Source organism: Sus scrofa, chromosome 5, assembly GCF_054392235.1.
Source record: "Sus scrofa isolate SSC_HxYL_T2T_F1_AM1 chromosome 5, Sscrofa_HxYL_maternal_Yorkshire_Landrace_v2.0, whole genome shotgun sequence".
Taxonomy (NCBI): domain Eukaryota; kingdom Metazoa; phylum Chordata; class Mammalia; order Artiodactyla; family Suidae; genus Sus; species Sus scrofa.
This window is the reverse complement of record NC_139387.1, coordinates 68,765,235-68,782,564: the sequence shown is the minus strand read 5'-3', so window position 1 is coordinate 68,782,564 and position 17,330 is coordinate 68,765,235. Positions and strand designations below refer to the sequence as shown.

The window sequence follows — 17,330 nt, the reverse complement described above, 5'->3', positions numbered from 1 at the left end:
TAACTTTTCTAATCACTTTATTTCCTTTGTGGGGAAATTCTTTACCTAAGGACAAAAACTTCTTCTGCTGCATATGTGTTTTTTGGCATCATCGCAGTCGGCGCTGCTTATGCCTGTCTTAAAGATGTAGGCACAGTTTCCACCTCCTTCAATATTAAACCTGGAACAAAACAAAGAGATTAGTTCTTTATTCATTGAACCTCCTGAAAAATAATGAAGAATGACCTAAAATGTGTAGTGTAAACTTTCGGAGACCCTGTTTCAAAACATGCAAAGTGGAAGGCGTGGAGAAAGTGAAATAAGCTGCTTCTCTCCTTTTTTCAGGCTCTTACCTCCAAATTTTACCTCGGGATTGGGGCAATGGGAAGAAAGGGAAGTAAGGGAAGTAAACATTGTAAGTCATTTTGTGAAAGAGTGTATTCTTCCCTTTATACTCTAGAATAAAAATTAATAAATGATGTGTTTTGAAGTCTACGAGTTTGTTTCTGTTTTATAAGTTCTTTTGTGTCATTTTCATTAGATTACACATATAAGTGATATCATATATTTGTCCTTCTTTGTCTGACTTACTTCACTATAATATGAGAATCTGTAGGTCTATCCATGTTGCTACAAATGGCATGATTAATTCTTCTTCATGGCTGAATAATATTTCATTGTATATATGTACCACTCCAATAAAATTAAATAAAAAATTAAATGTGTTTAGCCATTTGAAGATTATATAGAGGAAGAAGGTAACCAACATTTAATTGACCACCCTACACATGCTGCAAAAATTGGACTACCCTAAGGTAACCACTGTCATGATGAAATGGGTGCTCTTTGATAGGCTGTGATACATGTAAATAATCATAAATACAATATTTAGCAAGGATTTCCCAAATTCCTATTTTAGGTCATACATAGGGAGAGGAAAATGAAAGTTCAAAATGAAGAAAAGAAAAATAGAATGGTGAGTTATAATAAATTCCTGACATGTAATTTCTAGTAATTAAAATGCTTTCAGGATTTGGGGGGCAGGGAACTTTGTAGCACTGGTGTATACTTCCTAACTTCTAGGGAACCTTCAAATTTTCATCCTCCCTGTTTTCAAAATATATGTGTATTTCTGTGCCTATGCATTCCCTAGTGACAATTGAGAACTCAATAATTGTTATGAGCTGAATTATTATGTGCCCCCTACCCCCAAATTCATATATTAAAGACCTAACCCCTAGTAGCTCAGAAGGTAACTATCTTAGGAGATGAAGTGTTTAAAGCAGTGGTTAAGTTAAAATGAGGTCTTTACGGTGGACCCTAATCTAGTATAACTGATGTCCTTATGCAAAGAAGAAATTTAGACACGGGTGTGTGCATAGAAAGAAGATCAAGTGAAGACACAGAAAGGGAAGGTGGCCATCTGCAAGCTAAGGAGAGAGACCTCAAAAGAAAATTCTGCCAAACCTTCACCTGAGGCTTCTAGTCTCCAAAGCTATTATTCAAGCCACCCAGTCTGTGGTATCTGTTACAGTGGCCTTAGCAAATTGATACACAAATTGGATACAAATACAATGATGACAGAAGTTACTCTAAATTAAGAAACTCCTGTTACTCTCTTTATCATACCATACACTCTATATCACATCTAGCACAAATGCCACACAATGAGGGCAGTACCTATCCATTACAGGTGCTCAATAAGTTGCATCAAGTGGCCCTTTCCATGGGGTGCTCAGTATCCTTCCAATTCCATTTTCCATCCTGAAGTTGAGGAAGGTCTTAATGGTTCAAGAACAAAAATGGAATATAACTCAGCCATAAAAAAGCATGAAACAATGCCATTTGCATTAACATGGATGCAACTAGAGAGTCTCATACTAAGTGAAGTCAGAAAGAGAAAGAAAACTACCATATGATATCACTTATAAATGGAATCTAAAATGTGGCAGAGATGAACCTATCTGAAAAACAGAAACAGACTCACAGACATGGAGAGCAGACTTGTGATTGCCAAGGAGGAGGGGGAGGGAGTGGGATGGATTGAGAGTTTGGGGTTAGTAGATGTAAACTATTACATTTAGAATGGATAAGCAATGAGGTCCTGCTGTATAGCACCGGGAACTACAACCAGTCTCTTAAGATAGACCATTATGGAATATAATATGAGAAAAATAATATATAGATATATATTTATATGTATGACTGGGTCACTTTTCTGTAGAGCAGAAAGTGGTGCAACACAGTAAATAAGCTATACTTGAATTTAAAAAATGGAGTCTAAAGGTAAAATCAATACTTCAAGTTTAGAAACAGAGAGCGGTTCTAGAATTTTAAATAAAGGTCAACTGAAGCAAATGTTTTGTCTTTCTTTCTCTCTTAAACTCTTCCATTTCAGGCCAGCAGTGGGCATGGTAAATGTAGGCTTGAGTATACTTTCTATGACTTCTTTGTCAAGGGGAGAGTCTGAAACAACAGTAAACAGACAGACAGACATACAAAAGGTAAATCCCAAGTAGAACGAGGTGAGGGTCAAACTAGATGGACTTTGGAAAAAGAAGAACCTTTGGACTCACCATATAGAAGTAAAGTTGGTATTTGGTGCCCAACTCTCGCTAAAGACCATTTATTTGTCTGAAGGTTCTCTTTGTCATCTCACTGTTGAAATCTTTTTGGCATGTGGTGTAGAGGAACTTACGGAGGTAGCTGATTATAGTGCCATTAGTAACAAATACATGTTATTAAGGCTTACCAATTTTTGAAGGCAATTCCATTTGTCCACATCCAAAGATCTCTTGCACCATGCTTTTTCAGTCCAATCCAATAAAAAGAAGATCCCAGATAAGGCATCAAAGTTTCCTTTTACAAAATACAGAGTGCTGTAATGGATCTCTCCTAGTTTTCTCATTCTTACTACCTCCAGTGCTCTGGTCCTTTTTGGAGCCCATTACTCTCTTGCTAGAGTTATTGCATCAGCCAGGTAACACACACTGTGCTTTTATACTTGTCATTCGCTGGCATATAACATTTAAAAGAAAATGATTCTTTAAAAACTTAATTCAGATCATAACACACTTTTTTTTTTTCATTTTTTGCAATAGCTCCCTAGTTTTACTCAGAGGAAGAACCAAAGTGTTTTCAGCAGCCTCCCAGACCCAAATGATCCATATCCTTCACTCACTTCCTCATTTTAGGTACAGTGACTGGCTGCCTCTTTTCTATTCCTTGACTATTCTGGGCAGATACCTACCTTAAGATCCCTGTTCTAGCTGTTTTCTTTTCTGGGACGTTTATGTCCCAGACATTCCCTTAATTAATTCCTTCATCTACATTACACTTTTGCTTAAGCGTTATCATAGTCTTAAGATAAGACTATCTTACTTGCGTCTACCGACTCAGAACATTCATAATACCCCTTAACATTTTTTTTTTGCATACAATTTACTAACTTGTAGTATAATGTATAATTTATATATTTATTATTAAGATTTTTTTATTCCTTAACGCCTCCTTTGGGGTGTAATCTCCATTAAGGCAAAGATCTTTGAATCTTTTGTTGACTGATCTATCATACCCTTGAGATATACCTGTCATGGAGTAGCTACTCAACAAATTAAATAAACTTTATATTGCAAAGGAGACATCTCACCACTTCTTCCTTGGAGTTGAATATGGCCAGAGATCCATAAACGGTCATGCAAGATGTCTGGCTATCTAGCCAAGTTTGTTCATGTTCAAACTGAAAGAAGCAATAATTACCGATTCGGTTCCAGTCTTTTGGACACACAGTTGCAGCTTCAGTGCATGTCTTGTTCTCATAGGTACTTGAGCTTTTAACTAAATTAACACAGCAATAGAGGAAAAAATGAAGAAAGTGAAAGAAAATGATATTGACCTTCAATGTAAAAGATTGTCATAAATTTCACATTGAGAAAACAAATGTTACTTCCATATTCAATTCAAATAATGTAACTTTAAACATTAATTCAGACCTTGGAGATCAAAACTGAGCATGAAATAAATCACCGGTGAAGGATGCATATCTGTGCAGACCTTAAGATGGCAATAATAAACTTCTAGGAACTCCATATTCTCTTGTCATTTTTCCTTCCATTCTTTTTCATACCACTGGTATTTTCTCTATTTATCCATTTTCTTCACTGCAATTTACTATGATGTCTGAGACATACTTCACTGTAAATGAACTATTTATCCTTATCACTAATCTCAGAGAACCAGCTCCCTACTGCTGACTTTACTAAGACTAGGTTGTCTTTTAAGAACAGCATTTCTTTTTTTTTTTTTTTTTGCATGCCAAGAATATAAGTGACTTTTATTTTCTTTTTTTTTAAATTTTTTTATTTTCCTACTGTACAGCAAGGGGGTCAGGTTATCCTTACATGTATACATTACAATTACATTTTTTTTTCCCCCACCCTTTGTTCTGTTGCAACATTAAAGCGGCTCCTTTATCCCTAAACACGAAACAAAGAAAGGGAAAAATGTTGAATGTTGAAATCTTACTAGCCTTATACCATCCACTTTTTAGTGTCCAACTTACTACCACCAGATAGATGAAATTACTTAAGTTACAATAACCTTCAGAAAAACAAGGTTTACCAAAAGGACACCTTTTGTCTACAGCCAAAATAGATGACTTGCTCCCAGTCAAGCTTGTGAATGGGAGGATCCTCAAATGGGACTAAACCAGCAGTGTGGGACTATGCACATGAGCCCTGGTATGAAAGCCAAGTAGAAAAACTCAGGTCACCAAAATTATTTAAAAGTATTAATTTCTGGAGTTCCCGTCGTGGCTCAGTGGTTAACGAATCCGACTAAGAACCATGAGGTTGTGGGTTCTGTCCCTGGCCTTGCTCAGTGGGTTAAGGATCCAGCGTTGCTGTGAGCTGCTGTGTAGGTTGCAGAAGTGGCTCGGATCCCACATTGCTATGGTTCTGTCATAGGCTGGCAGCTGCAGCTCCCATTCGACCCCTAGCCTGGGAACCTCCACATGCTGCGGAAGCGGCCCAAGAAATGGCAAAAAAGGGCAAAAAAAAAAAGTATTAATTTCAAAATGACTTTAAAATGTCAAGTTTAAATAAACTGCTCTTTTAAAAATCAAGTATTTGGTTCAGAACTTGAGTCACCAGAAAGCCAAGTTTTTTATTCACTCATTAATTTATTCATGCATTCAACAATTACTACTTGAGCCTCAAATATGTTCCAGACCCCTGTAGCTCTAGGAATACAACAGTGTACATAACATAAAAAATCCTCCCTTAACGGGACTAGTAAATTATATAGTTCATCATAAAATATATCAAAGTGAACGGGAATGAGATTGTTGGGGCATACCAGAGGTAAGAGGCCAGGGAGAAGAGAAGGAACATGCAAAGGAAACCTGAAGGAGAAACCAACTAGGCAGATGCAAAGCATGAGAGAATGATGTTTTGGAAGATTATTTCCAATAAGAAAGAGTGCTAAATGCTGCAAAGGTCAAGTAAGAAGACTGAGAATGGGCGTGGAAGTTACACCTGAACTTGAAAGACAAATTCGGTGAAAAAGGAGGAAGTGGGAGTTTTATCAGAGTAGATTTAATGGGAAATGGAAAGACAGAAATTAGAAAAAAAAAAAAAAAAACCAGCAAAGACAATTTTCCAAGGAAGTTACTGTACAGAGGAGAAAAATAAATAAATTGGTAGCCAAAGGAGGAGTAAAGTCTAGTGAGGTTTTTTGTTTGTTTGTTTGTTTGTTTTTTTCAGGGTAGGAGAAATACCACTACACCATACTGTTGGTGGGGATATTCCAGTTGAGCATGAAAAGACAGAATGTAGGAGAGAGAGAGAGGAGAATTACTAGAGTAATGTTATCAATTAGGTAAGAGGCTATAGGATCTAGTGTAGAACATGAATCTTCCATGTAAAGGAATCTAGATGGAGAACATGGGTAAAGACAGAAGTAAGAAAATAAGTATGGTGATGAGAGTATTTGAAAGTTTTCTCAATTGTTATTATTTCTAAAGTAAATTGGAAGCAAAGATATAGACTTAAGAGTGAAGAGGTGGAAAGAGGCATTAAAGATTTTGAGAGAAAGGAGAAAGTGTGAAATAATCATCTATGGGAGTGAGAGCATTAATACTCTAGGGAAGTGTAATAAGTGTCTGCCCCATTTCTTTTTAACTCTTCTAATTACACCCTGTATCATTCTCTTGACACTTGCATTTTTAAAAATAAGATATTTAATAACTGGGACTCTTGTCCATATTGTATCTTTAATTCAGGTGTTCATTACTTTCACACAAATGATATATTCACCTGTCTCCAAACACACCCTGACTTTATGTTACTTTGTTTTTTGGGTCTGGACGCTCCAGCATATGGCCCAAAGCCACATGCAGCCCATCTGAGGTGTTGGAGAAAACATTACTTCAGTAGCTACAATACGCATGACAAAGCTGCTAAGAAATTTTCGAGTTTAGATTAAATAAAGAAGAACCAGGCCACAAATGTAATGCATATATTAAAAGGTAGAAACAGACACTCATGTTCTTTAGCTCATCTAAGGTGCTCTCTGATAAATGCCGACCTGACCTTATGCTTCAGCACAAATACTTCTCCTTTCATAAAGCCTCACTCGACTACTAGAGGCAGACTTATCATCTTCTCTTCTGCTTCAAATTGAACATACTTCTATTTAGCAATTACTTTGTCATGTTACTATCTGTTGACATGCTCTTGCTTCAATTAAAGATGAATTCCTTCCAGGCCAGAAATCTCCTTTTTAAATTTTTTTTTAAAAATTTTGATATTATCACCTAGTACTATGCCTGAAGTTCATCAGATATTTATGAAAAGGATGATCATTCTAGAAAGCACAACAGGGTAACTAAGTTTGAAGAACTAGTAGATGCTCTGGTTCCATTAAGGGGAAGGAAAAGCTAGTCACTGATGTGACTGACTCCATAAAAATACGATCAAAATATTTTCAGCAGATATCGTTTACTTACATTGTCGAAATAATCCCAATACTCCCCAAAGAAGAAAGGCAATGCCTCCGCATATCAAACTTGACATGATTAGCATTTTTTTGGTCATTATGCCTATGGAAAACATGTCATTGTTTATCTTCTAGAGAAAAACAAACAACAAGCAAATACACAAAAGACCCAAGTAATGTTTATCTTTTTCCTCATCTTCTCTATGTGCTACTACTGTTCACAACTAGTAATTAATGTGTTAAAAGTGTGAGAAAGGGCACAGATGTCTAATTTTCAGCAGAAGTCTCAAAAATGATGTGGTTCTACTTTTTGGTGCCATTTCTGAGAAGTATGTTACTCAATCGTCTGTCCAGAACAGAACACCAAGTTTCTTCTTGGAAATTTTTAGTGAAATGCTGCCTTTACCAAGGGGTGGGGAGAAATCTGGTAGAGAGGGATGGATCTACCCTTTTTCAGAAGGCTTTGTTTTATTACTCAAGATTTCTTATATTTAAGGGCCAGATTACATAAGTATAAATCAAAACGCTGAGGGTGCAGACTGGGATCAGGAAAGGAAGCTCAGGGAGTTCCCTTGCTTCACCCCTCACCCCCACCCTAAGTGGTAATGAACTCAACTAGTGTCCATGAGGATGCAGGTTTGATCCCTCGCCTTGCTCAGTGGGTTAAAGATCCTGCATTGCTGGTGATCTGTGGTGTAGGTCACAGATGCAGCTCGGATCTGGAATTGCTGTGACTGTGGGGCAGGCTGGCAGCTGCAGCTCTAATTAGACCCCTTGCCTGGGAACTTCCACATGTGGCCTTAAAATCTCAAAAAAAAAAGGAAAGAAAGGAAGGAGGCTCAGGCTCAGTTCCTGTATCTGAGGCCATACCTGGCCTGTTGGCTCTCTGCCCCACCGACTGCATCTCATCTTCACTCTTAACCCTTTCATCTTCCATCTCCAATGCTCATAGAGAAGGCTCCTATGCGGTCACAGTTACTGGGATAATCCCAGGAATGAATTGCTAATTCTATCTGGTGCACCCTGAAGGAAAGTGAGGTACCAGTTTTCTCAGAGGGCAGGGCTGCAGCAAGACTGATGTGGAAACAGTGCAGCAACCTAGCAAGCTCCGCGCAGCCCCCTTACTGGATTTTGGCAAGATGGCAGGTATCATTTGTCCTTTCCCCTCCTGTTTTTTATGAGCCTGGGTAGTAACGGCTCCTTGGTAAGCACTAACCAGTACCCTGCTGCAGAGGCAGTGGCTCAGCGGCCGGGATTGGCTGGAGTACAAGGATGACTCTGAGAATTCAATCTCTGATTGGCTCCCTCCTATCCGCCTGCTAACGGCTCAAACCAGAGCCTAGAGCGGCCTGAACGCTCCAATTTCGGTGTCTTTATATAGCCTCCCTAAGATCTCAAATCAGAGACAGTTTGGCAACATGTGGGGTATTGGTCTGTACATACTCTCCCACACCACAAGGTAGCTTTGCCCATCCCCCTTCCCTAACTTTTTTTAATGCTTTTTTTTTTTTTTTTTTCTGTTCCTTTAACACTTCTGACTTCTAGGTTTACCTATGGACTGTTTAGGGAAATTTTCAGGAAACAAAGCCACTGATTTTACATGTTTCCATAGTATGTGAATAAAAATCTGTTTCATATACAGGCAGTCCTCCCTCTGTACAGCAGAACAGGGTGGTAAAAATGACTCCCCCTATGCCATGTTATTTTAATAATCAAAGGGGAACCTTATGGTAGTTCCTTAAGCTTTAATATTTTTTGTTCAAACATTGAAATCTCTCTTGCTCTCCCTCAAAACAGTAAAGTATATATATTTCGAACACTGTATTTTAAACCATTAAAAATTCGTGTTTAATTTTTTTTTTTTTTTTTTTGTCTTTTTGCTATTTCTTGGGCGGCTCCCGCGGCATATGGAGGTTCCCAGGCTAGGGGTCGAATCAGAGCTGTAGCCGCCGGCCTACGCTAGAGCCACAGCAACGCGGAATCCAAGCCGTGTCTGCAACCTACACCACAGCTCAGGGCAACGCCGGATCCTTAACCCACTGAGCAAGACCAGGGATCGAACCTGCAACCTCATGGTTCCTAGTTGGATTCGTTAACCACTGAGCCACGAGGGGAACTTCCTGTTTTTTTAATTAAAAATATAAACAGCCTATCAGGAGTCTTGCCTCCAGACTTGCTTTCTTTTTATATAACTTACAATATGAAGCAAGCATCTTTTCTGTACTGCTTCAAACTCTCATCCTTCTAACTTTGAATGAGGTTTCAACACTTGATCTTTTGCCTTTGGAGTGTTATGGAATATCTCTGAAAATTTCTTTAAAGTAAATTTTTTTTTTTTGTAGACATAACTTCTCTGGAACACCTCCATCCTGTTCATAACAACCACTTTCCTTATTTTTGTTGATATTTGCCTTCACTAAATTCCTCTGGCTCCATATCTAGAGTCTCCCACAAAGTGGAAGTATGGACATCACCCATCACCATGATAAACTATCTCCCTCTCTCTCTCTCTCTTTTTTTTTTTTTTTTTTTGACTCCACCCATGGTATATAGAAGTTCCTGAGCCAGGGATGGAAAGCTGTGGCATGCCACATCCTTAGCCTACTGCACCAGACCGGAATTGAACTCTCATCTCCACAGTGACCCAAGCCATTGCAATCAAATTCTTAACCTGCTGCACCACAACAGGAAGTCCTACTTTTGATGTTTTTAATCATACTACCTTAGTTATTGTAGAATCTTTACTACAATGTATGCTCTGTTCTGAGCACTGAGAGACCCGAATTGGATTATTACCCAAAACACCTATATAACCTCACTACTAGAATCATCTATTTTGATAAAAGGAAAGAGAATAATGAGACATGGATACTTGATTGACTTCAAACACTAGCTTTATTGAGATATTAACTGACAAATAAAAGGTGTATCTCTTTTAAGGGCCTGACTTAATGTTTTAATATATTACATTGTTTTGTTCTCTTTTTTCTCTTTCTTTTCTGTTCCTTCCTTCTTTCTTTCTTTTGGTGAGAACAGTTAAGCTCTATCCACTTAGCAAATTTCAAGTATAAGTACTGTGTCTACAGTGTCATCAACTGTAGTCACATTACAGGATATCGGCTTTTAAGAAGAAATTATTAATGTTGAACAGCTGAATCGTCTTCCCTTTGATTAACATCTCCCCCATTTCTTCCTTCCCCCAGTCCCTGGCAAGCCCTATTCTACTTTCTGCATCTATGAGTTAGACAATTTTAAATTCTACATATAAATAAGATAATGCAGTACCTGTCCTTATGTGAATGCATACACAATATAAACAGAAGAAAACTCTGAATACAAGAACACAAAGTGTGGGGGAGAGGAGACTACAAGTGTAGAGTTTTTGTATTTAATTGAAGTTAAATTGATATCCACTATTAAATCCAGTCAAAACAGTATAGATAAAATCACCTCTAACTAAAGGGAAATATATACTATATCCATCCCTCAACCCCCAAAACAGGACTCCACCTAAAATGTAGCAGAGTAGAATGGATTGGGATATGTAATCAGTAGTGTCTGATATAGTGTCATTGCTGAAGGTTTTTCAAAAAAAAAATCTGGGTGGGGGCAGGCATTGTTTATTGGTTGCAAGACACAAAGAAAGAGGAAGTATCAAAATTCCTCACATGCACTGTAACAAGGTCTTTTAAAGAGAAAACCTCTTTCTGTTCCGTTTCACCTGAGATATTAAAGGTCAAGGACAATTCAGAAGTACTAAGTACTCTGCATCCTAAAGCCAGCGGAACTGTCACTTCTGCAGGAGAGACATATGTGAGTGTGAAACCAAGCTGACTTATATTAAACCATGATTTTCCTTGAGAATACAAAGATATTTGAATACAGGAGAGAAATACATTTGTAAGGAGGCTCCTTATGCTGTGCATTACCTCAGTGAGCCATAGTGAGGGAGGGAGACTTTCCCACTCATCTCTAGACAAGGGAGAATAACTCCCAAAGGTCCAGTTCTGGACACAAATGTGTCCCCTAGAGTTTGAATGGAGTAGTGTCCATTACCTGACCCTACCATATTCATCTAAAGACTATTTATGGAGGGGCCTGAGGCTGGCAGAGCAAGGAAATAAGGGAGTAAAAGGGAGATAATCTACTTCCACCAATCACAGAGTGAAACAAGTTGTGCCTCCTATCTTGGGACACTGGCTTAGGGTGGTTATGAAATGTACCCAAAAATATACAATACAGGTTACAATGCAATCCCAATCAAAATGCCAACAGTGTTTTTTGCAGAAATGTAAAAATCCATGCAAAAGGAAACTCATGTACTTGGAGAACAGACTTGTGGTTGCCAAGGGAGAGGGGGAGGAGGAGGTGGGATGGACTGGGAATCTGGGGCTAATAGATGCTAACTATTGCCTTTGGAATGGATAATCAATAAGATCCTGCTGAATAGCACTGAGAAATATATCTAGTCACTTATGATGCAGCACGATGGAGGATAATGTGAGAAAAAGAATGCGTATATGTCTGTGTGCCTGGGTCACTTTGCTGTATAGTAGAAAATTGGCAGAACACTGTAAACCAGCTATAATGGAAAAAATAAAAATCATTAAAAAAAAAATCCATCCAAAGATTCATGTGGAAACTTAAGCAATCCTGGTCAAAACAATTTTGAAAAAAGACTGACAAAATTGGAAGTCTCAAATTTCTCAATTTCAAAACTTATTACAAAGCTACAGTAATCAAAACAGTGCACTACTGGCATCAAGAGAATTAATTACATAGGTTGATAGAATAGGTTGGAGAACTCAGAAATCACTCTTCACCTATCTGTGCAAGTGATTTTCAACGAGAGTGCCAAGACTATTCACCAGGGAAAGTACCATGTTTTCAACTAATGGGGCTGGGGAAGCTTGATATCTATGTGCCAAATAAGGAAGCAGAACCCTTATCTTACACCACCAAAAAAATTAATTTAAAATCTATCAAAGATCTAAACATAGAGCTAAAATTTTTAAAACACTTAGGGCGACACTTTATGACAATGAATTTGGCAATAATTTCTTGACTATGACACCCACATCCCCGGCAATGAAAGCAAAAATTGTCAAGTTGGACTATATCAGAATTAAAATTTTCTGTGCATCAAAGTACCTCGTCAATAGAGTGAAAAGGTCATGTACAGAACTGGAAAAAATATTTACAAGTTATATATCTGATAAGGGATTAAAATTCATCACATGTTTAAAAACTCCTCCATCTCAACAGTAAAACAAAAACAAAAACAAAATAAAACCCAATTAAAAAAAAAAGAACTTGAATAGACATTTCTCCAAAAAAGACATACAAGTGGTCATCAAATACATGAAAAGAGGCTCCACATCAGTAATCTTTAGTGAGATGCAAATCAAAATCACAGTGACATAAGACACCATTAGGAGAGCCATTAGGATCACTACTTTCAAAATATAGAAAATAACAAGTGCTAAGAGGAGGTGGATTCATTGACACCTCTATGCACAGTTGTGGGAATGGAAAATGGTGTGACCACTGTGGAAAACGCTATAGTGTTTCTTCAAAAAATTAAACATTGAATTATTATAGGATCCAGCATTTCTACTTTTGGAGATATACCCTCAAATAACTGAAAGCAATGTTTTCAAGACAAATTTATGGACCCATATTCTTTTTTTTTTTTTTTTTTGTCTTTTTAGGGCGGGACTAGTGGCATATGGAAATTCCCAGGCTAGGGGTCGAAGCAAAGCTGTAGCTGCCGGCCTATATAATAGCCAAACAATACGAGATCTGAGCCACATCTGTGACCTACACCACAGCTCTCCTCAACACCAGATCCTTAACCCACTGAGCGAGGTCAGGGATCAAACCTGCATTCTCATGGATCCTAGTTGGGTTCATTACTGCTGAGCCACAGTGGGAACCTCCTATGAATCCATGTTCAAAACATCACTGTTCACAATAGCCAAGAGGTGAAAGAAACACAAATATCCATTTATGGATGAGTGGATAAACAAAGTGTACATACCCACAATGGAATATTATTCAACATTAAAAAGGAAAAAAAAATATAACACATGCTTCAACATGGATGGATCTTGAGGATATTATGCCAGGTGAAATAAGCCATAACAAACAAAAAACACTGCATGATTCTATTGTAAGAGGGACCTAGACTGACCAAACTCATAGAAACAGAAAGTAGAATAGTGGTTGTCAGGAGTTGGGGACGGGGAGAGGAGGAAGTGGTGAGTTATTGTTTAATAGGTATAGAGTTTCATTTTGGCAATATGAAAAGCATTCCAGAGATTGGTTGCACAACAATGTGAATGTACTTAACACTACTGAACTATACACTTAAAGATGGTTAAGACAGGAAAGTTCATGTTGTATATATTGTACAATTAAAAAAAAAAAAGTATCGGAGTTCCCGTGGTGGCGCAGTGGTTAACGAATCCTGCTGGGAACCATGAGGTTGCGGGTTCAGTCCCTGCCCTTGCTCAGTGGGTTAACGATCCGGCGTTGCCGTGAGCTGTGGTGTAGGTTGCAGACGCGGCTCGGATCCCGAGTTGCTGTGGCTCTGGCGTAGGCCGGAGGCTACAGCTCAGATTCGACCCCCTAGCCTGGGAACCTCCATATGCCGGCGGGAGCGGCCCAAGAAATAGCAAAAAGACAAAAAAAAAAAAAAAAAAAAAAGTATCCAATGAGGCTCTAGACAATGAAAGCCCTAAAGCTGAGGAAGAACAGCTCAAGAAAAACATCTCTCATAGAAAGTAAGTAGCCATCAGATAAGGTGATTTCTGAGAAACCCACAAAATCACTCACTCAGTAAGGCAGCCATCAAATCACACATGTGCTCTGTTCTTCCAGTTTTCTCTCCCCATACTGGGTCAGAAACAGCAGCTAGTATGAAGAGGAACTGATGAAACTAGAGAGAAAAACAGGACACAAACAGCTCATCTCATCAGCTCCTAGGATTCCAGGTCAGAAGTAGTGTAAACTGGAGGAGGGAAGAGGTTTTCAGTTGAGGTTTAAGTTTGGATAGAAGACATCGAAGTGTTTATGTTATATTGGACATACTAATTTCTGAAATGAGAATGTTCTTGTTACTGAAAGGAACCACAGAATATATGGGACTGATCCCAAACTCTCCACGTGTGGAAGAGTCTTAGAGTGAGTTTAATGCAATGAAAGAATAAGGTTAATTTCTGTGTGCTTAGTATAGTCTTTTCAAAATACTAGATTGACCTGGTTCCCCATCCTCTAATCCCTGTCTATGCATTCTTTCCATTTTCACAAATGTGGCTGAGGGTTGTGGGTTCATGATTCTTTCTTGATCATAAATTGGGGACATCAGTTCTTGCTAGGTAAAAAGGAAGGGAGGCAGAACCTTAAAAAATATCTTAGTCTTATAAATTACTTTTTAAAAAAATACAACCTTTTGGGGAATCTCATTGTGTTGAAACTATTTTCTATTTATTTCATTATCTGTTTCATAAGTAAATATTTCCTGTGATTCCTTAGAGTGCACCTACCACATCTTTTAAGCCTTTAAATCATTGCACATGTATGTAATTTTTTCCCCATTTTTCTCTTGTTTCTAGTGTGGGTTTTGAGATGAGTTACTTCAGAATGAGTTAGTACATGTTTTAGACACAAAATAGAAAAGGTAAAAGAGTTATATTATTACTAGCTATATTTTTTGAAATTTGGACTCCAACTGCCTTGAAGTATAGTAACTAAGAACACACTACTGCCACTGTGAGAGTGACAAGAGAATGTTACCAGGCATTCGACATGTGACACAACGGATGTCTAGTTGTGTAATGATCTGAAGATGGTCTGGTTTGAGTTGTTGCCTAGCAACATTTCCTTGACATCTCACCTCCAGAGACAGCTGCTCTAAGCTTGTGGGTGCTTGTTAACCAGATCTCCAGCTGCCTTGAGAAATAATGAAGTGTAGAGATGTTCACCACTGGACCGAACACGTGGGATCTAAGTACATATCCTTCAGTTTTGTACTGTTTCCTTCCATCTGTTGCAGCCACCTGGATTGAGAAATTTGTGCTATGATGTTTCTTCTAATAACAAACTGACTTTGTAGAAACCTCAGTAGCTATGCTTCTCCTTACTCCAGTAAGGTTTCCGTGACTTGCGAAAGCCAGAGACTAAAGTGGAATTTCCCACTGTGGTGCAGTGTGTTAAGATCTGACTGTAGTTGTCTGGGTTGCTGTGGAGGCTTGGGCTTGATCCCCGGCCTGGTGCAGTGCATTAAAGGATCTGGCATTGCTGTAGCTCTGGCATAGGTCATAGCTGAGGCTTTGATTCAGTCCTTGGCCCTGGAACTTCCATAAGTCAAGGGTATGGCCTTAAAAAAAAAAAAAAAATGTAGTTGGTAGCCATTTGTTTTTGTTTGTTTGTTTGTTTCTTTTTTTTTTAAAAGAATTTCCCGATGTTTTTCAGTCATTTGAAAAATACTAACGGTACACCTAAATATCTAATAAATTCTAAGAAAAAAAATGGGATTAGGTAGTGGATACAGCAACCGATATGCATGTGGAACAGTGGGAAGAATTCGAATTAAGAGGAATGACGGAAGAAAAGCCTTCCTTCTCAATAAAATAATTTCTACCGCCTATACAAATTTGTATGAAATTTCATTTTTCTAGCCAACTCATTCCCGTGAGGTTATGGATAGGTGACCAAACTGAGCAAATTAAAGCCTTAGCATTGCCAGTTAAATTTGAATTTCAGGTCAGCACAAATATTGCAGATAAAACAAACAGAAACAGTGCATGAGGCATACATTAAAATATACCATTTTTAAACTGAATTTAAAATTTAACTGGATAGCTCGTATTTACTTGACAACCCTACTTTATTTAGGTCACAACATTTTTTGAAAAAAATCTTTTAAATTGTTAAGTACTCCAGGGCTTGGCCTGGGTTTTTCCCAATACTCTGCTTCACCTCTCTGTAAACATTTAGGGAGTAATACAGCTCAGGGACCAAGTACAAGAAAGGAAAGACAGATTGCTGCCCCTTCAAAGGATGAAAAAAGCCTAGAGAAAGCGGTAGTCAAAAATGAAGACATGGGATGCTGGGTGGTGGAACTTGAAGAATCTAGTGCAAGATGTTTACTTTGAAGGTGAGAGAAACACCGAAGAAAGATGAAAGTTGAGACGGGGGCCTGTCAAGCAAGTTCACACTGTGAATAACTAGAGTGTCATTTAGCAGAAGACAGCATAAATACCATCAGGTTGTTTCCCTCTCTGTTCCCCAGAAGTAAAGAGATGTTTCTGTTTCATTATCAACGGTCATGACAAAACCACATGCAAAACCACAGTCTGCCTGTAGCAACTTGTTAAAAGTTTGAGCTAAATTCTTTTCCTGGCTGTGCCCAAGACATGCAAAATTGCCCCAGGCCAGGGATGGAATCCCTGCCACAGCAGCGACCCAGGCTGCTACAATGAAAACACCACCAGATCCTTAACCTGCTGTACTGCCAGGGAGCTCCTGAAGTCTTCGTAACAGTTTACAAGAGTTGAATATTTATCTCCCATGTGAGCAAGATTTCATGCCTAGTCTCTTGTTGGAGGTACCTGTCTTTTCTTCCGTCTCAGCTTAATGAACTGCCCTGTGACCTTAGGATATTGATGGGTCTGAGCAAAGTTATGGATTTGTGGATTATCCAGCTCTGCTTGGTTGTTGTAAAAGCAGGAGTGACTTATTTCCCAGCTCTCCGTACGCCAAGTAGAACTGCATCTTCCCCTGATCTGTGTTCCAGGGAGCCAGCCTTGCAGCCCTTCCAGGCTGAAGTGTTTGCTTAGCTGCAGTGGGATAAACATCAGCCACACATTGGAGTCACAACTAGAACTGCTTTGCCCATACGGATTTGTTTCAGGGTAGCTCCTGTAAGTACTGCCCCTCCCTTAAAAACAAATTAAATAAATAAATAAATAGGCTGCAGTTGAGTGCTTAAGACAGTCCTTTGGTTGGTATGCTTAAGAGATGGCTCAGATGACAGGTTCTGGCACATCTTGCAGTTAACAGACATAACGTGATTTCTGTGGAGAAAATGCTGGGGCAACAGAATGGGGAAGAAGCCAGATTTTCCAATATTCTACTGCCATGACCAAACTGCTTAGAACTCAGCCCTTGATCAAGCCAGCAGGAAGTCTGCTCATTCCCCAGGCCCTCACCTAATACACCCACGTGCTGCATCAGAAACGCCTCCCCAGAATCTGACATCCAGATCTGTCAGATTTCCAGGTCACTGGACATGAGCCAGTAGGGCTCCAGAGGAGAGGAAAGCTGACCACCTGCTCTGGTTTCTGTAATAT

General features: G+C 38.7%; 1 protein-coding gene across 5 annotated transcripts; it reads right to left on the bottom strand.

The window, feature by feature from the left end:
- Window positions 1-13,911, bottom strand: LOC100623691 (C-type lectin domain family 2 member E). Of its 5 annotated transcripts, none has more exons than XR_014803850.1 (5): window positions 7,846-8,211; window positions 6,986-7,078; window positions 3,629-3,816; window positions 2,732-2,993; window positions 1-160 (listed from the first exon to the last, which is right to left on the bottom strand). XR_014803850.1 is itself a non-coding variant. In XM_021092367.2 (5 exons), exons 1-5 carry the CDS (start codon window positions 13,838-13,840, stop codon window positions 46-48), a joined length of 531 nt encoding a protein of 176 aa, XP_020948026.2. In that variant the 5' UTR covers window positions 13,841-13,911; the 3' UTR covers window positions 1-45. The 5 variants fall into 5 exon arrangements, 4 of the variants coding, with proteins under 4 accessions (XP_020948026.2, XP_084812911.1, XP_084812910.1 ...); XM_021092367.2 differs by lacking the exon at window positions 7,846-8,211 and adding an exon at window positions 13,813-13,911 and having other exon boundaries at window positions 2,732-2,838; XM_084956785.1 differs by having other exon boundaries at window positions 2,732-2,838; window positions 8,101-8,230.
- Window positions 13,912-17,330: the final 3,419 nt, after the last annotated feature.